The sequence below is a fragment of the Amblyomma maculatum genome, chromosome 1, assembly GCF_055883805.1.
Source record: "Amblyomma maculatum isolate TAMU_Amacu chromosome 1, ASM5588380v1, whole genome shotgun sequence".
NCBI classification, from domain to species: Eukaryota; Metazoa; Arthropoda; class Arachnida; order Ixodida; family Ixodidae; genus Amblyomma; species Amblyomma maculatum.
The window spans coordinates 189,489,668-189,509,982 of record NC_139344.1 but is presented as its reverse complement, the minus strand read 5'-3'; the positions used below and the strand labels follow the sequence as shown (position 1 = coordinate 189,509,982).

At 45.3% G+C, this 20,315-nt stretch overlaps 1 protein-coding gene across 1 annotated transcript in view; it reads left to right on the top strand.

Moving 5' to 3' along the window:
- The window catches only part of dpa (disc proliferation abnormal), an 84,439-nt gene that overhangs the window by 20,339 nt on the left and 43,785 nt on the right, over positions 1-20,315 (top strand). Inside the window, exons 9-14 of the mRNA XM_084589910.1 lie at positions 4,748-4,957; positions 5,146-5,380; positions 8,873-9,115; positions 12,375-12,459; positions 15,703-15,849; positions 16,687-16,778. Of these exons, the coding sequence (XP_084446036.1) occupies positions 4,748-4,957; positions 5,146-5,380; positions 8,873-9,115; positions 12,375-12,459; positions 15,703-15,849; positions 16,687-16,778 (1,012 nt within the window). The remainder of the gene's footprint in view (positions 1-4,747; positions 4,958-5,145; positions 5,381-8,872; positions 9,116-12,374; positions 12,460-15,702; positions 15,850-16,686; positions 16,779-20,315) is intronic.

Genomic DNA, 20,315 nt, shown 5'->3' with positions numbered 1-20,315 from the left:
ACGAATTTCAAATTAGCGTATATTTCAGAATAATGAACGTGTTTTATTTCTTGTTCTATAATTTTGGAACATCAGTATTACGAATTTGGCTAAAATTAACAGCACCGCAGCTTGCAACACTCGCGTGAAACGAAACAGAAACCGCCGTTTCTGTGTGTATGGTCCATAGGCTGTAGCTATCATCATCAGGACATCTAGGACCAGCTCCTAGCGCCACCACGAAGCTATGGTTTATTACGCAGTAGCCAGCAGGCCTAGCTGCCTGCGTTTTTTTTCTTCCTGTGTTGTGTGCCGTACGCGACTCGGTCATTCGTGCGTTCGCACGTGCGGGACAGTATTTTTTTTTTTTTTTTTTTTTTTTTTTGCCGCTGATTATCTTATTGCGAAGTTTGTGCGAGATTGACGATGATATTAGCCAGCGAAGTGCCAAGAAGATATGAACGCAGCTGCTTTCACTGCAAGAAATCGACGCAGGGAAAAAGCGATTCGGCCTCTACAGACAGCTAGCATTGCCCCATCGACTGCCGCGATCATTATGAAAGACCGAGACAAGATTTTCAAAGCTCAGGGAGCATTGAAGATGGGGTCATAAAAAACTCCAGGTTTTTTTTTTTTTTTTGCACATGGACAAAGTCCGTACTTTTATCGCTCGGTGCAATCACGCACGCGATGAGGTGTTCCGGAAAGCGAAAGGTGTATGTGCTGTAGTGGTGTAATGTAGTGCGCGGTCGTGTTTGCTGCACGCGGCAGAAGAAAATAATGAATTTCTTCAAATAAATCAGCTTTGGAGTTAGTGCAACCTTTTCACTTGAGGTTTTGCTAGTCTACACACGTGCCTACTGCCAAGGTACGTCATTTTCATACCTAGGTTTGACCACTGGCTTATAATCGCAGATTTTTCATTACAACGATATTTCAAAATAACGAATGATTTTTCGCGGTCCCGCGGGATTCGTTATATCGAGATTTGACTGTATTACTTTGACGCTAGCGCATGGCTGAGCTGTCATAATAGAAGAACCCATTCGCACGTTAGTTGGGTACGGAATAAAATATACAGAAGCACTGCGTCAGAGTAGTATGCCAGCAGCAGCCAGCGCGAAAGTGGTCTGCGAGCTGAGCTACAGCTGAGGTTCGTTGTGACTTTTCAGTGGTTGGCCGCTCACGACATTGCGCTCTCGCCCCAGGTTCCGCGCTTCGTGTGCGCGATAAAATTGCTTAATGCTGTCATGTCCACAATCACGAGCTGGGTACCGGCATCTCATTCTGCCGAGGTGAAACTGTCGTTGAATCGCAGACTTTCCCAACAGAACGGACTTCCGCCGTACAATTGTACGCTGTAGTACACGGGAGCGGCGTCAACTCAGTGTACCGTGACCCGGGATGCAATTCCGCGCTGTAATTTGAACCCGTGGTGTCGTCATCAAGCAACGTGGCTGATGTTCCCTGCACATCTAACAAGTCTGGCACCGGCTGGATCTCAAGTCCCAAAGGCACGCTTGTGGCTGGTGTCTTCTGGTTTTTGTTCCACGCCCGTTTCTTACGGCTTCCAAAGGCTTGTTGCGTGAGCGGTTACAGTCTACGGTTTTCGGGCATCTCGATCGCAAGGAAAAACTGTACACGAAACTCTGCATCGAGAAATACCAGCGCAAACGGAGACACATATGAAGCAGCGGCCACGGCAGCGAATGCTGCGCCGATTACGCCAGCCAATGGGACACTTCGAATGGCGCTCTTGAAAAGCGCAACAAGTTCACTTGAGCGAAGCCATTTCGAGATAGCGCAAATTGCGCACAAAGACAACAGTTTTGAACCAAGCCCAAGACGACTGCGATCGGCTGGCTGCAATGCGCGCGAGAGAATTTCAAACAAAATTCTCCTTTCGAGGGGCATTTCGTGGCTGCCGCGACATTCTGAAAGCCGATTTTATCGCATTACCTAACCGAATTCAGCGTTAGTAATTTGTAGGTGCTCGAAAGGATAAACGTTCCAAAAATGTATTTTTCTCGAAATCAATTTTTGACCGGTGGTGCAGCGGTAAGACGCCCGACTACTGTGCCGGAGTTCCCGGGTGCGATCACGACCGCGACGGCTGCGTTTCGATTGAAGTGAAACGAAGTGGCATCCGTGTGCTGTGCGATGTCAGCGCACGTTAAAGATCGCCAGGTGGTCGAAATTACTCCACCCTCCACTACGGCTCCCCTTTCTCTCTTTCGACTTTCACTCCCACCTTCCTCGCTTCCCCTAAGGTGCGGTTCAGGTGTCCACAGAGCAAGTTTGACAGATACTGCGCCTTTCCCTTCCTGTGAACCAAGACTTGCGTCTCCCCTTAATTAACTGTATGGCTGTTATCTTTAAGAATTTTCACTACTGCAAGTTAACTAATTTTGTTTTCCAGCTGATTGCGCATTTATCAACGATCTAAAAGTTTGCAACTTAGATGCAGTTCCCGTTAATGGCCGCGGACGTCGTCACTATTTACACATAGGCAAGGCCAGTTTCGAAGGAACGCGCGCGCTCTCCATTGAGACCGGTCGTGACCTAGAGTGCCTCGACCGCATCGAGGCACCCTATAAACACCTGAATTTTCACCAATCAAAACCGCTGTTTTTTTATACATGTAGCCTATAGAAAATTTCTTAACTGTTAGTATCAAGGTGCTCTGCTGAGGCTGGCATCAGTGCGCTTTTATATTTCCAGTAAACGTGCGACGCTCTTAACGACCATTAACACTAATAACAGTTTTACACTATTGTAAACTGCAGAATGTAATTAATAAGTAGCTTTTTGTTGGGAATCGTTCGTCTATGCTCATTACCATCAGCAGCTACATTTTTGAGCCTCTTAACTCGTCAGGGAATTTGGCCTGAAATAATTAGGGAAATCCTGGAAGAGTCAAGGATTTTGAAAATAATGGTTTGCTGACACCCTCATATTTAAAAGAGACTCAAGCACTTAGATGTGTGTGTGTGTGGGGGGGGGGGGGGGGGGGGTATGAAGGTCAAGAAAACAAGGCAAAGGTAACTCCTAGAAATATGACCTAGTGATGCATAGTTTGTCTTCCTTTCTTACCCGCTTGTCAACTAATTCTATGGCCCAGTGCTGCACACGGCCTGGGCTGGTGCTGGGCTCAGTAAAGCGATAATTTAGCTGGCCCAGGCTGGGCCCGCCCGGGCTTGAAGCTGCGGGCCTAGGCCAGACTTGGGCTTCAAATTCAGGCACATGCAGGGCTCTACTGTGCACACCATCGCTTTGACATACAGTGCAGTCCACTTATAATGATACTGAAAAAACTGGAAAATTCGATTGCTATAATCGATCATCATTATAGTATCTGGAGCAGCGAAAAAAAAGGAAATAAAAAAATTTACATGTTCACATATATCCCCATGCATGCAGGCCTGCCTACTTACCAGCGATGAGTGAATCGGGTTGAACAACTCTAATCATCGTAAAGAACGTTGAACACTTTATTACAAGATACATCGATAGCCCCCTCTCTCCAAAAAAAAAAAAATGCAATCGACGACAGGCAGTGATTTCGATGATGATAGCTCTCGTTTCCTAACCGCACGCAATAATCCTCATGGATTTTTCCACGCCAGTCCATTTTCGCCGCATGTGTAGAGTTTTCACATCATTCTCTTCTTAGTATTATAGTTTTTTATCAAGCATTCAGACAAATTTTCATGGCAAACATCTGGGCGGCGATAAAGCTATTATATCTGGTATACTGCCGATAATCGATTATTATATCTGGTTAAGGGCAGGGGCAAAACTGACAAATTCCAAGAATTCGATCATTATATCTGGTATCGTTATAAGTGGACTGCACTCTAAACGAGGTTTTACTGTTCTTTAACTGTTTATGCAGGCAGGAAGAGGTTTGCTATATAAAAAATGTATCGGTTCCAAATGCACCTCTTTTGCTGTTTAATGAGCTGTTACAAACGCTTAATGCTTGTTTCACCACTCATTACAATCGACACCGAAAATTCGGACTCGATTTCTTGGACAGCCTTAATTATTCAGGCTTCTTTTGCAACACCACAGCATGCTCCATAGAACTGACATAGCTAAACCTGGTTATTGGAATTGAAAAATGTCTACAATCTTGTTACATCCAGGTTTTCATTATATGCTATTTTTGCATTCAAGATTTTACTGTAGAAGTTTTCCTTCTAAATTTTAGCATATTAATTTGCACCTTGTATTATATACGAATTCAGATAATTTTTGGCCCTAATTTGCAGTTCTGGTTTCGTTGCTACTCAGTGGCATAACCACTAGTTGGCTGTTTCTTTTGACCATGGTGCTGACCTCGTGATGCCCACGTTTGAAAGGAGGATGTTCTCACCTCGCACGTTGTCAAGATTTGGCTGCTCTTAAAAGGAGAGCAATTATAGCTTCCGAAAGCATCGCCACTGTGTCAAGTGCTGTTACATTAACTGAATGAGGTAGGGGCGAGCCTGTAGTGTTCTCCAGAGGGCTGAAATGGGCCTCTACGGCCACACTCTGCAGTTGAATCGCAAGCACTTGAGCACCGTCCATGCATGTCCATATTAATTTAATGTCTGATGTCTTTTGATGTCTGTTAAAGTGCAGTGATTTTGTTTTATTTGCCTTAGCTGACTTTGCTTTTTGTGAACTCAAATGGCAACTCCTAATCCCGGCCTGCTCCGATACATTGGTTTGAGCTGGGAATTCTTATTTGTCTGGTTTTTAAACAAACCCATTTGTTTTTCAGGATGCAGGAGAGCAACCCGGTGCTGTAGCCACCAGCGACTCTGGAAGTGGCCCTCAGCTTGTCATATGGGGCACCGATGTGGTGGTGAGCCACTGCAAAGAGAAGTTTAAGCAGTTCTTGCGTACCTTTGCAGAAACAAATCTTGCCACTGATGAGCTTATGGAAGGTGTTGACCCGGTGCAGCCACTGTACTTGCAGAAGCTTGAAGAGGTATGATCTGGCTTTATGGGCACTTTATATTTTGCTTTGCTTGTAGACGCTTGCAGTGGAAGTGTGTGGTTGTAATAGTGTTATGGAACTTTTAATTCAGTTTTGAACGTTTTGGTTTTGTATTAGGTACCTGAGACAGCAGGAAATAATTTTTATATCTTTTTCTTTTTTTTTCTTCCTTTTGACAGTTGTATATGCTTGAGGAGCCATTCCTCAATGTAAACTGTCAGCATGTGGCCAGCTTTGATGCTGACCTGTATCGGCAACTCAAGTGTTACCCTCAAGAAGTGATTCCCACTTTTGATATGGCTGCCAACGAGGTGTTCTTTGAAAAGTATCCTGATGCTCAACTACCCCATCAAATTCAAGTGCGTCCGTTCAACTCTGAGAAGACTCAGAGCATGAGGGCTCTCAACCCAGAAGGTGCATTTGCCACTTTTGCATGCAGAGGCTTGTGTCGTATTCTTGTGTGCCTGGTGTTTAAGGGGGGTGGTAAAAAAAAAGGTGGAGCACCTTTTTTTTTTTATTTATTTATTGAGATATTTGAATGAAATATTCAGGGTAGGCTCAGTGCAAGGTAGGCTCATTGCAAACATTTGAAGAACTACCAAGTTTCATGGAGCTGGGCTCATTGGTTCTCAAGATGGTTTACATAGGTCCCTTGGGACAAGCGTAGAGAATTTGCAAAGCATGCTGGCACTGTGAAATTCGTTACAATCATTCCTAGATAGTTACCCTCCCCCTTTTTTTTTTTCTAAATTTTTTTGTTACCTAAGTTCCGCTGTAACATATGCTAAGACGCTGCAGGCACCGATACAGTCGTTGGTAGTGCATTTCGCCGTGTGGACGGCCTTTGCTTCCAGCCACTGGACGCGTGTTGCATCTTGAGGCATCATGAGTGCCCACGCCACATTTAACATATTGCACAAAACCGTTCAGAGGGCACGACGCGAAGTTGTATAGACTGGGATCGCAAAAATGGCAAAAGGTGAAGGGAACGCACGAAGTACAAAAACTGCCAACAATGAGAGTGAATAGCCGGAACAGAGAACGTGCGGGGGCAGCCAGCGGAGACTGTCGCGTCAGTGTGCGCAGCAGCCAATAGCAGTAGCCCAGTCCCCCGTGTTCTCACGGAGCATGCGCTTTATCCAATCGCAGTCTTGAATTCGAGCACGGGAAACTTGAATGGCACCGCGAGGCTCCCAATCAGAAACAAGCCACGCCTTGGCCGCGCACCGTCACCACCGCCGAGTGTGGCAAAAGAAAGGCGAAGAATTAACAAACAAAACAAGACTAAGATGGCTGCGCTCAGTTCGGCGAGAGAGGAAGGGCACATGCACGAATTTTGGCAATTTTCGGAGCTTGCTCGCAGCTCACGGCTGCTGCCATTCGTTATAAAATTAATTTCCAGTATTTTTACGACGAGTTGGGCATTGGTAATTACAGAAAGGGTAGTTTATAAGAAATACTACCGGAGTGCCATATATACTTTCATAATAGGCGCACTTTTTTTTTTTTCTGGAAATTCGGCTTAAAGTTCGGGGTGTGCCTATTACGTGGGGTAAAATTTCCGCAAATTTTTCGACTCGCATCCTCGTGCTTTAAATTTAACATATGTCAAGAACATGGCTACTGTCACATAAATGCTGATAAACCCAGCATAAAAATGAAAAAGAAAGCTACTTACGTTTCAATGAACAGACGAAAGACGTCGAGGGCACGCGCACGAAAAATTTATTTACATACATGCACTGATGCTCTACTCATCCGATTCCGATTCAAAGTCCGAGAGCACACACTCATTATCACTGACTAGAGACTCTTTTTCTTTGTCCGAATTCCACAGCATCTTATCTTCGCTTGCATTTAGTGTGTTGGAGATCCCCGTCTTCTTAAAGCTTTTTCTGATGACATCATCGGAGATCTCTCTCCAGGCTTCCACTATCCAATCGCACAACATTTCCACAGGCGGCCTCTTAATTTTGCCACCTGGAGTTAGCTGATGCTGCCCTCCAGCCATCTAGTTAGTGTACAGCCTTCGAACGTTGTCCTTAAAAAGCTTATTTAAGGACACGTCCAAAGGCTGCAGTACAGATGTGAGGCCGCCCGGAATCACGACAATATCCATGCGCAGCTCTTTCAGCTTCGCTTTAACACTTTCCACGAGGTGTCCGTGAAAACTGTCCAGAACAAGCATGGCTGGATACAACAGGCCGCCCGGCCGCCGGCCCCAGACCGTCTTTATCCAGTCCAGCATCAACTCTTCGTTCATCCAGCGTTTCTCCTGGACCCTAACGTGTATATCTAGACGGAGAGTTCCCCCTAGGAAGCGTCTTCCTTTTAAAAATGACATATGGCGACAGTTTGTGCCCATCCGCGGTCACCGCTAGCATAACAGTACTTCTTTGCTTGTCCGCGCCAGATGTTCTAATGAGCACACTTCGTGCACCTTTTTCCTCCACAGTGGTGTTTCTTGGCACATGTCGAAACAAAGGGGCGTCTGATCTGCATTCCCGATCTGGGACAAAATAAAGTTCTTTTGCTGTTGGAGCCGTATCACAAAACGGTAAAAATCCACCACCTTGTCCTCGTATGCCGAGGGCAAGCGCTGGCACAATGTTGTCCGCCTCCTCAGGGTTAGCCCATGGCGTCGCATAAAGCGTGTTGTCCACCCGGAGCTTGCCTTAAAGTCTTTAGCTTCGATGCCCTGCGCTCGGGCAATTCTACGCGCCTCAGTCTGCACTATTTCGAGGGACACAGCACAACAGTCTTGTCGGAGGCGCCGTATGTGCTGAACGAGTTCCTCCTCCACTTGCGGATACTTTCCGGACTTTGCACCGCGGAAGGCCCGTCGTGACTTGTTGGTGGCTTGAAGTTTTTCCTGCTGACTTCTCCAGTAGCGAAAGCTGGTTTCTCAGACACTGAAATGTCTGCTTGCAGCACGGTTTCCATGCTCCACTGCATACTGCACAGCTTTCAGTTTGAATTCAGCTGTGTAGCTCGCATACTTCCCCATTGTAGCATACACGACAAACCTAACTGCACGCTGCTTGCAAAATGGTGAAACGTGGCCCCTTAGGAGAATGGATAGATGGTAATGGGACTACCCTTTGTGTCAAACAGCAGCTTGCGCTGCCTAACACCTAGCCTAAAATGTGCATCAATGGCGCTGACACTGTCGCTTGTGTCGCGTCGCCCCTGACAGTCACTCGTAGCATTGCGTCTGATTTTCCCCAAGAACACAAATGGGCCAGACACTTCTCCTCCTCCTCCTCTCCTGGAATTCATTTCCCCAGTCTCCAGCTATCAGAGCTGCCACAGAGAAAGCAGTGTAAAGCGTACATTCTCCGTGCGACAGTTCGGGGGTATGGTAGTTGAAGAAAATTTTTTTTTTTTTAACGGTTTGCGTGTTGTCGTACTTGGCCATCACAACCGATATTGTCGTGCATGGAGCAAGCAAAAAACTTTGTTTCCTTCCTCCAAGCTGTCTTACTTCGCTGTCATCGTCATGAGTGTTCCTTGCCCAAACTTCCAGGCTCATTCACAGTAGGTTTCAGATGCGGCATCTGGCGTTGTGGAATGTATGTCTGTGTTTTTTTTTTTTCCACGTTAGTTTGAGGCAGGCACGTCAGCTTTTAATCGTGTAAATACGGCATTGATCTCGGTGCCAAGTTCGGGGTGTGCCTATTATGCGCGGAAATTAAAAAAAATTATTTCGCACCCAAACTGGGCGTGTGCATATTATGCGAGTAAATACGGTATATAATCCTGCAGAAATCGACGGTTTCGCGATTTTTTGCTTTTCAAAGGTTGCGTCCCCCCCCCCTTAAACTTTTTGTATATTTTGTTTACCAGACCTTTTTCTTTTAATGGATATTTTTTTATAGATAGTAACAAAACATTGTTTTCTTTCAGATATTGACCAGCTGGTTACAATCAGTGGCATGATTATCCGTACCTCCAACCTGATTCCAGAGATGCGGGAAGCTTTCTTTCGCTGCACAGCTTGTGCATTTGTTGAAGCCGTGGAAATTGACCGGGGCCGCATAGCTGAGCCTGTGACCTGCCGTCATTGCTCAGCCAAGTACAGTTGCACCTTGATACACAACCGCTCGCAGTTTTCAGATAAGCAGATGGTCAAACTACAAGAAGCGCCAGGCAAGCACTCTTTTTCTTTCCCCCTTCTTTTACTGTTACTTGCAGGGCGTCACAGTAGTGCCCTGATCCATTGTGGTCACTCAGTGATGTTGGTGCTTAGGTTCACTTTTGTGGGCTTGATACTGCTATGGTGTCTGCATACTGATGAGTGGAGGAGGTGAGCGAGTTGCTAAAGTGTTCATGGGGTTCTGGTTTCAGTGCATATGAAGAAACAGAAATGGTCATCAAGAAGGGTAAACAATGCCAAAGCACTGATAGATATTGAACCACCCATCATTCTCCCGCAAACATTTTCGATCTAGCTTCTGCAACACCAGAGATACAGTGAAAGCTCGTTAATTCACAACTCGTTAATTCGAAATTTTGGATAATTCGAAATAGTCATCGTGGTCCGGTCCGCAGTGCATAGAAGTCTATGCGCGTAACAGCTCGTTAATTCACTCAAAAATTGGCGCCGCCACCCATAATTCGAACTGCGCGCCGCCAAGCGGCGCTGTTAAAAACCATTGTTGGAAGCTTTCACGGCAGAACGATAGATGGCACAACCATCGGGGCGCCGCTAGGGTGCTGGAACAAGTACTAAACAGTCTTTCCTGCCGCGACTCCTTCGAGGAACGACGTTTTAGTGTTATCGACCACGGTTTCGTGTTGCATTTCGTGAGCCCTCGTTTTGCACGCCGCTTGTTGTGAGCTTGTGTCCGCGAGATGTGTTCGCGTGGGAAATACTGTGCCAAGACGGTGAAGGAGAAAGTGGCTATTTTACGCGAGGTGGATGAACGGAAGGCCAGCAAAGTGGAAATCGCGAAAAAGCACGGGATTCCACCAAGCACGTTGTCGACGTACGTCCGAAATAGGAAGGCCATCGAGGATGCCTATGAAGCCGAAGATTTCGCCAGCAACAGAAAAAGGCTTCGGTTAGCCAAGTATCCGGAAATTGAGACCGCTGTGATCACGTGGGTGAAAGAAATGAGAAGCGTTGACATTCCACTGAGCGGCCCAATTATCATGGCGAAGGCGGCCGATTTCGCCCTGCGCTTGAATGTGGAAGATTTTGTCGCCTCCGAAGGATGGTTTCACCGCTTTAGAGACAGACATAATCTTGTCTTCCGGGTGTTGTCTGGAGAAGCCAAAGAAGTGGATGCAGAAACTTGTGCCACGTGGCGAAGCGGTGCTCTGCAGCAGTACTTAGAAAGCTACTCGGCACATGATATATTCAATGCTGATGAGACGGCTTTGTTTTATAAGCTCCAGCCCGACAGAACAGTAACATTTAAAGGGGACAGCTGCGCTGGCGGCAAGCGAAGCAAAGAGCGGATTACTGTTCTGGTCGCCGCTAATATGACCGGGACGGAGAAGGTCCCTCTTTTTGTTGTCGGCAAGGCACATAAGCCTAGATGTTTCAAGAACATTAGGACGCTGCCGACGGAATACTCCGCCAACAGCAAGGCGTGGATGACGGGCGAATTGTTTAAAAAATGGCTCTTGAGATTCGATCGGAGGATGGAGCTAGGGAAGCGTCAAGTTCTCCTCATTGTGGATAACTGCTCGGCACACAAAGTCGACGCCGAGCTGAAAGCCACAAGGCTCGTCTTTTTGCCCGCCAACACGACTGCGGCCTTGCAGCCGATGGATCAGGGGGTGATCAGAAACATCAAATGTTTCTATAGGCGCCACATGATCGAGCGCATGACTCTGTGCACTGGAAACCAGAAGACCAGCACCATCACATTGCTCACAGCAATGCACATGTTGGTGCGTGCATGGGAGCAGGTCACGCCGTCCACAATTGCAAACTGCTTCCACCACTGTGGCTTTGCTGCCGGAAGTATGATAGAAAGTGGCGACGATGGGAGTCCGGAGCCTCTGCCTGCGGCTGTGCGTGCTGTGCTGCAGGACGTCAGTTTTGATGATTACGTTGGAGTAGACAGCGATGCAGCAGTGTGCGGTGCCCTAAGTGATGAGGACATTGTCGCTGAAATTGTTGGGGAGCAGTCTGTCCCAGAAGAGGCAGAAGACGAGGACGACGACGAGGAGCAAGAGCCCGTGCGTCCATCCGCGGCAGAAGTTATGGGAGCGCTGAATGTCGCGCGCCTTTTCTTCAACTTTGAAGAGGGGGAAGAAGACTCCCTGCGTCGCATTCGCATGCTAGAAGACCGAGTGAGTACGGTAGCCCTCAGAGAGAAGAAGCAGAAGATGATAACAGACTTTTTTGCTAAATAAATGTTTTTCGTGCCCTCCAGGCATCAAACGCCTTCATTTTTGCTCACTTTCATTAGTTCGAATTTTGGTTAATTCGAACTGGCCTGGCGGCCCCGTGGAATTTGAATTAACGAGCTTTTACTCTATTGGCGATTAAAAATGACCCTGCCAATTTTCGCTGTCAACTCGTACATCGAAGGGAGTCATAAAAAAAATAAAGAATACAAGCAAGTTCAAAGCTCCGCCCAGAAATACGTCACTTCGATGAACTTCCGGTTGCCGCGCGCTCGCTTGCTGGCGTACTCACGTCAACCCGTCCTCGCTCGTCATTTCGCGCAGCCCTTGTTCACTGGCGGGGTTAACCACGGTTAGCGCAACCGCGGTTACGCGAATCCGTGGTTAGCCCATGTTACACGGTGGACCAAACCATGGTTACACCACTAACCGCATTTATTGCAAACCGAGCTTGGCGACCTCGGTTTGCGTCGTTAACTGAGGTTATGGCGGCGTCTGTTGACGGAGACTACTCGTCAGCGCCCGAGTGCACAAACTGTACGAGCAGGTCTGCTTCACAAAGTTATTCATTTGCCCACTGCATCACATTTAAAGATCGATGTATAAAATATGCGGTGTTTACTGTGCCGCCCGACGTCTTCGATTATGGCCGACAGCGACTGCATACTGAAGCCTTGTCCTGCCTGCAGTATCGTTTGAAATGGCTTGTTGCTGAGCAGAACGTCAAAAAATGCGCGGCCTTAGCTGTAATGAAAGTACACGGGTTTGCAGTGCTTGCAGCACGGGATTCCGCGAGCAGGCTGAGGTACGTTACACAATTACCGCAGGGGTGGGGCACTCGAGCGCAGCGAACGACTGTGCCGTGCGTGACCGTCCCTAGTCGTCGCTAGGCCTAAATTGTTTCACTTCGAAGCCGTGGCAGTCGGCACTTTGAAACTGATCAACGCTGTCGTAAATCGTCTACTTATGAAACTGCAATATGCCACTCTGCAATTTTGCCCATTTTGGTTCCTTGCTTATGTTTGTCTTGGTTTACCATCCTCAGAGGATATGCCTGCCGGCCAGACACCTCATACAGCACTCATCTATGCTCACAATGACCTTGTTGATGCTGTTCAGCCTGGTGACAGGTGCGTACCTAAAATAGGTTCATTATGTAATAGTCTTTGTGAAATACAGAATGTGCTTATGTGCTCCAACAGCCTGTGCAAAATTGGTAGCAGTCAAAGGAATATACAGATGAATAATACTGTCAATAATGGGAGTCGAATTATTAGGATTTTAATGTTTTGATGTTGCCAGTTTAAAATTGGGAAAGATTTGCACTCCTTTTGCTGAAGCGACAAATGCATCACTAGGATGGACTTTTTCGTTTTTGTATTTGTGTTTTGAAAACAATTTTTTTGGTAGTGATTGTTTCGGATGCATGGCTTTTTTGTTCATCAAATATTGTTTTCAATAAATGTACTATATGTGTGTACTTTTCTTGTGTGAGATTTCATGTGCATTTCCTATGCGTTGAAAGTCAGGTTATCTAACAATACTACATTTGGAAACAACTCCAGTCTGTAGTTACGGACATGCACAAATCATTTGTGATGGAAAGTAGTCTGTTGCTTTTTTTTTTTTGTTCCCTCTCTGAGAGGCTAACCATCTAAGGGTGTCTTCATATGTTTTTTGTGATGTCAGGTATCAGAAACTTACTTTGTTCGCTGTTCAGCAGAGTGCTACACATGATGCACACCATAACCCATAATTGCAAACTGCCTTTTTTTTTTTTTAAGCTTTGCTGCTGTCACTTCTGAGAGCCAGATGGCGCCAGGATCTGACCTTTTAACAGAGGAAGGCAGTCGCTAGTCATGTACGCCATCACCGTATCAGGGATTTCTCCCAGGCGCGTTGTCATGTGTACAAAGTATTGATGTCCAGCCTAATTCGGCTACGGCAAACAAGATGGTAACTTCCAAATTTGGTCCAGGCCACCCCCAAAATTTGACCTTGGCTGATTTAGACCAAAATCGGTGTCCAGCCTAATGGATACTTCCAAATTTGGCCCGGGCCACCCCCAAATTTGGATTAAGATCTAACAACATTTTCCTTCATTGCTAAGTAACTCTGAGCTAGCTAGTGCTCAATATTCATGTCTGGCAGCGTCAACCCACTACTGATCCTTTTTTTATTATTTATTTAGTTGTGTCTAACTCTACCATCACAACATGTCCCTGGCTTCCTTATTTATTTCATTTTTAGCTTTGAGAGAGGGTAACTCTTTCTCATTAGGCAACTATATACTTCGTTTCATTCATCAAGTGCAACACTGCCAAAGATACAGCTCGTTTGCACTCTCTGCATCCGCGATGAAAAATAGTGCCTGCTCTTGACGAGAGGAAATGATAGTTGCTTTGTCTGCAAGCTTAATGCATCTTACATTTGCCATCCACTTCATGAAAAGCACCTTTTTTTAGGGAGAAAAGGTCGGATTCGGTGAATTTGTATGTTTTTTATGTCGTTTTCGTGCCGCGTTTTTGCTGCCCCGCAACCTTGCCAGCTGTGCCACTAGATGGCGTTGGCTGTGCCCTCCACGCTGCGCATCTCTTTTTGAGAAAACGGTTCTTCGGTGCGCATTTTTTCTACAAGATCCGCACTGCGAAGATGTCTAGGCATGCGACGCAAGTTATTGCAAACGTGTATGCTCGGAATAGAGCCCGTTTCCGCAGGAACCACTCGGCCACAGAACGAGTGCGTAGTGATACGCCTCCTGTTTTTCTTCTTGCGGACTACTTGCGTAGCTTCCGCTGCGTTGCACCTGATGTATGAAACGGAGTATAGCTATGCCTTACGTGCCAAGAATACTCACCTTCTTAGGTTGAAATCGAATTGTGCCCCTTCGCGGTGATACAATGGTTAGGGCACTCGACTTCTGTGCCCAAAGATGCGGGTTTAAATTCCGGCCGTGGCGGCTGTTTTTTTTATATAAAGGCAGAAGGCAAGGTGCCCATGTGCTGTGCGATGTCTGTGCACATTAAAGAACCCCAGGGGCTCGAAATCTCTGGAGTCCTCCAGTACGACATCTCTCATAGCCTAAGTCACTTTGGGACTTTAAACCACATAAACCATACCAAAATGTATTTTTGAAAACTTTATTCAACATACTTTCAGTGATTTTTATTGATTAAAAGTGAAAAGTTTAACTCCTCTTCATAACCTTGTAGATTAAACCTGTGATAGAATAATAATTTTATTGTTATTGCATTCCTTGATCTTGGAAGGAACCAATGGAGTGCATTTTAGCAAGTTCCCTGCAGCAAACTTTCTTAAATTTTCAGCATGTTAATAATATATGGCATAAGTGTATGAAGACTAGTTTTGCATGAAACAAAGAGATGCCATAAGTTTAACTTGATTAATTCAGTAGAACCCTGCTATAGTAAAGTGAAACTGTAGTCCCATTTTGCCTTCCATAGACAGCATTCTTTTTTTTTTTTTTTCCCCATTTGTAGAAGAGGCACTTTTAATAAAACAGTGTGAAGAGAGTCTGGCCTTGGCAACATACCTCCCACCAAATGGTAGTAGCAGCATAGCACTTGCCCAGTCTATGATTGCGATGCCAGTGCTCAGAGGCAAGCATCAGAAATGATAAAATGATGCTCGTCGAAAGGGCCTACCCACTAGCCTTGTGAAAATGATGCTTGTCAAGATGGCTTGGCTGCTAGGCTTGTGAATTGGAGCAAGTCAACTTTTTGGAGGCCTTCTGGCCACGAAGCAAAGCAAGCTGTGCGCATGAGAATGTTGGCTGTGAACTCAGAATTAGGCGGCGTGGGATGCAGAAAAAGTAAAGGCTGCGAAGGTGTAGTAAGGAGTAGGGAAGAAACGAAAAGGGATGAACGTTCACTGTGTGGGCAGTTGTACTGTGCTCATTTTTAGCGTGCTTGTCCTAACCATTACCACCTGAATGACGCTGAGGCCTTAGTAGACACTGCCGTGTTCGCGCAAACCGTTGGTTTTTCACAGGCAGTCACACATTTTATTAGTGCAAATGCAGTACTTTCGCAAGACATAACTGGCATTGAAAACAATAGCATTATATGATGTTAAAAGGGAATGGAAGGTATCTTTGATCGTGTAATAGAAACTGGTGCTATATGCTCAGCAAGTAGCCAGTTAATTATCAGACAGCGTCCTCAGTGATGCTATCGTCAACAATTCCTATAGTAAAGATTTTTGCTAGTCCAAGTTACTTAACTATACAGGGGTTTTATTAAAATTTTAATTTTTAAGACCTCTACTTCTATGATGTAAATAAAAATTCGTTGTTTGATTTCTTTCTAGTCTCAAAAACTTAAAAAATTTGACCTTGTTTTTCTGCTTTGTAGGATTACTGTGACTGGCATTTATCGAGCATCTGCGGTCAGGGTGAACCCTCGGCAACGGACTGTAAAGGCTGTGTACAAGACTCACATTGATGCTGTGCACTTCCGTAAACTTGACAACAAGCGCCTGTATGAAGACTCTGAAGATGCGTACGTGCTTCTTAGTAGATCCATTCTGTTCCTTGACATTAACTTTGGCGTTTTATGAGCATATGGCGAAATTTTGTGCCGATTTATATAAGAAGGGACACTCGCGCCTCTATGACAATTATTACTTTGGCTAAGTCCGATATTAGACATTTCATGGAGAACTTCCCACAGGTGGCAGTGCCAACGCACCTTACAATAATTTACCTTCCTTTCAAGAAATCTGTAGAGCTGCTGGCCAACAGACTATACCTGACCTTGATATTTTATTCTATTACCAGATGCTAGCCCATATCTCAGAACCTACGATTGAGGCCCTTTTAAGTGTTCTAAAAAAATATGTAAATAAAATTACTCAAGGCTTGGAAGAAAGCAGTAATTGTACTATTTCTGAAACCGGGAAAGCTGCCCTGATATAGGCCCATAGCATTGACAACTGGTTTTCCAAAATATTTGAAAGTGTTTTGAATATTAGGCTGTTTATTCTGGCATTCATCAGTGCAGTTTCAAGAAAACATGCTCTACCAACTGACCACCCTGTGGTGACTCGAAGACACAATCTGGGAAGCTCTTCTTGCTCTTTTCTACCTAATAAGAACTTTGATTCAGTAAGAGTAGTATTCTTGTCATTACGAGCTGATCTTTGCATTTTGTCTTCAGTGTCCCTTTAAGGATGAAAATATTTTGTTGCATTCTATCATGGTGTCCTTATACCCTGTAATGTTTCTTTTGCATCTAACCCCTCATACTAATTATGCTGCTCATTGCTTTGTGTTGGTAATTTGGTAACCTTTCATTTGCTCGTTCAATGTTTTATTTAATGTTTCTGCATTGTTACAGAAAAGACTGCCATTTCACTCCTGAAAGAATCGAGCAGCTGAAGCGTTTGTCTCGTCTTCCAGATATCTATGAGCGTCTTGCAAGGGCACTGGGTAAGGAACATTGCATAACAATGCATAAATGTGCAGTCTATAATACTAGAATTTCAGATACTTGTACTACTAGCGTAAAAATATTTCAATACTGTAAATTTTGAACTCTGAAATTTTTCAAAATAAAGGCTGTCGTAGAATTCCTCGATGTTACAAATTTGCTTTGGCATCTAGAGGTTCATAAATTTCCTCTGAAGCCAAGGTTCAACTAGCAGTAGCTGCTGATATGCACAAGCAGGTGATGGTGTAGACCAGGGATCTCAAAGAAACTGGAAAAACATCGCAACATCCAGAGTAGCTGCCATTTTCCTTTATCATATTCAAGTAACATATATTGTACGCGCACATACTATCGGCACCAAATGTAAAGCCAACAGTGGAGCGCTTAGAAAAAGATCCAGCTGAGGCAGCTTGGCTGTCGTTATCAGAGGTAGGCACACTCTTCTGGTTTGTGACTGTTTTGCTTCTGTTTTCTGTAACATTGGTTTTCTTGCTCTTCCACTGGAGTGCCACAGCCATTCTATCTAGAGATCACCAAGTCACCATCTCTGGCGAGAATGAATGTGGCGCTCCAGTAGCACAAAAAAACGAAGGTTAAGGAAAACAAGCAAAACTATTGCAAACCGGAAGAGCGCACCTATCTCTAATAATAAGAGAGAGAGAGAGCTTAAGCTGGACCCTTTTCCACTCTCTCCGCTGTTTGCATTTCATTTGATGCCGACAGTACATGCACCTGAATGGGTCCCATGATCATGCTGATTGATTACCGTATATTGCCGATTATAAGTCGACCCCCCAACTCGCAACCCCCTTTGGGCAAAAAAAAAAGTTTGATTCCGAATTTAGGTCGACGCTGCCGCACCCTGCGGTCCTAGCTCGCTCGAAAAGTATTTCAGGAGGCCGAGTCATAAAGAAACAATTATTTGTTCACGAGACATCTGTCGTCGCTTGTAAGGACACAGTCGCGATCATCTTATGAGCCACTGCTGCCGCTGGTCGTCGGAAGCGTTGCCGAGATGCCGCACGTGGAGAACGCCACAGAGATCATGTCTGTTGGTAGTCCATACCAGGCTACGTTGACCCATTGAGCCACTTCGCCCAAAGAAGCTCGCTTCAGCCTCCCTGTTGGTGCCTTTGGGTTTTCTTGCTGGAGCCACTCGTTGTGGAATGCATCGATGCAGTCTTTGAATGGCTTGTTCATCACCACATCCAGTGGCTGAAGAATAGGTGTCAATCCGCCTGAAACGATGACCAGATCGCATCCCGCGTTCGCTACCGCTTTTTTCACACTGTCGGTTAATGTGGCCGCGAAACGAGTCCAGGATGAGCATGCTGCGGGGCTTCAGCAGTGCCCCCGGACGCCTGCACCACTCGAGACGAAACCATTCGAGGACCATTTCATCATTAAAAAATCCCTTCTCATTCACCCGCACGATGACTTAATGGTGGTAACCTGTGCCCATCTGCCGTACAGCATAACATGACCGTGAAATGGTTGTGCATGTTGCCCGTTGTCAGCAGGCGGACCTGGAGCTCCCCTTTTGCGGACACGGTCTTATTGCTAGGTGTATCAAACCAGACTGGAGTCTGGTCACCGTAGGAATGAATGTGTTGCCCACAGGTCATTCACATAGCGCTGAAAGGCACTCCGTTTTTCTTCGTAGGCTTCGGGCAGCTGTTGGCATACGGTCGATCGTCGCCTCAGGCTTGGGCTGTTCCTCTTCATGAAATTCGTTACCCACTTCTTAGACACTTTAAGGGGGGACACCCCTCTTAAAACATTTTTTCTTATCTGTGACCGATTTGGATTAAACTTGCATCACTTATGTATTTTGACATGCTGATTTTAAATATATAATTGTTTCTTTTGTAGAGTGCATAGTTTTAAGAATTTTGCCTAATTGATGTTCTTCATTTGGAGGTGAGCTAATTACTAAACACACAAGGACATGATGAAAATCAGCCTGCACAAATTATCTAGAAATATCACATAGTGCAGCTAGCCAAGACTGGAGGTGCTAGATTTTGAACTTGTGTTACAGTAAATCGAACTTTTCTGTGGAAAAGCTCGATTTGACACCTATTATAAATAATTAGTTTTGTAAATGTTGCGTCATCATAAATGCATATATTTGAGTCTTACTGCACTCTTCAAGAAAGCATATTTGCAGCAATAAAAAAATGAAAGCAATAGCACAAATAGTTGAGATATTGCTCCTCCAAAATTGCAGCACCCTCAAAAATGCTGTTTCGAGAAAACAAGGAAGAACATGTCAGAACATGTAGATTTAAATTCTGGCAAGGTTTGACATATCAGTATGATCAGAAATGGTTGGAAAGTAAATTAAAGTAAAAATTAATGTGTTATACCAATTTGAGCCGAAGTTACACCATTAAAAAAAAAAGACTCAAAGGAAAGGTTCATTTTGGTGCCAAGATAATCTTTTCAGTAAATTTTCCCGTATGGTTATTACATTTACCTTGGTGTCAAAAGATGCATGAGGTTAGGTTTAAAGAAAATAACTAGCAAGAGCAGGGCCAGAAATATTGATCTGGTAACTGTCGTAAATTTATTTTGAGAAATCGGCGAGAAACGTCTTTGGCATATGTTTGAATTACCAAGGCTAACAGTAACTCGATAAAAATGAGTTATGACTGGTTTCTGGTGTGAATGCACCATTTTCCATCGAGATAATTGTCCCTGCAACTCAAAAGCAAATTTATTTCGAGAAAGTTTGTGATTCCGCATGCCACACGTGACGCTGTTTCGCGATCGCCGCGCCACTAACTTTTCTGAGTGCTCGATCTGTCGCGGCCATGAAAACTGCTTGGGTATCACTTTTTCAACTGCATAGTCATGATTACGGTGCTCGCACATGGCAGGATTCGCCTCGAGGAAATCATTCGCTCTCCTATCTGTCGCGCCGCCGAGCACTACCAGCTACGCCCTTATTGGCCCATCGCGGAGCTTCGTCGCTGATAGCTGATAACAAGATGCGGCGATGCCGCGTCACCGGCGCGCCTCTTACCTCTACCTTTCTTCGATTTCTGGGCCAGAATAACGCTCGAACCTAAATTTTCCCCGTTTTACACCGTGGTCGTAACGACAGGACGTCGCTAAGCCAGCTAGGCCTCCGCGACCTTTTCAAAATGGAGCCAGGCCGCAAACAGTCGACGCGGGCAGCCAGCCAAAAGTGTTCATTTGTGTCACATGCTTTCGGAGCCCAATAGCAGCGCGTGTTTCGCTCAAATTTGTCCCTTTGTTTTCCGCTTCGGATGTTTGCTCACAAACGCCGATTGTGACAAGGGAATAGCCTGAATCACGATCTTTCGAATGAGACCAAAATGATGCCTGTGGAGCGCGTATTTATCGATCTGCGGCCGATGAAAACTCAGCATGATTTGACCTCAATTTAAGGTGGCGGTCCCACTCCAGCGGTGAAGAGACGACATTTTTGGTGATATTCATACGCCTACTGTGCCTCACTCGTTTAGTTTATAAATGTGACTTTAATATATTTGTAAAGTTTACTTCCT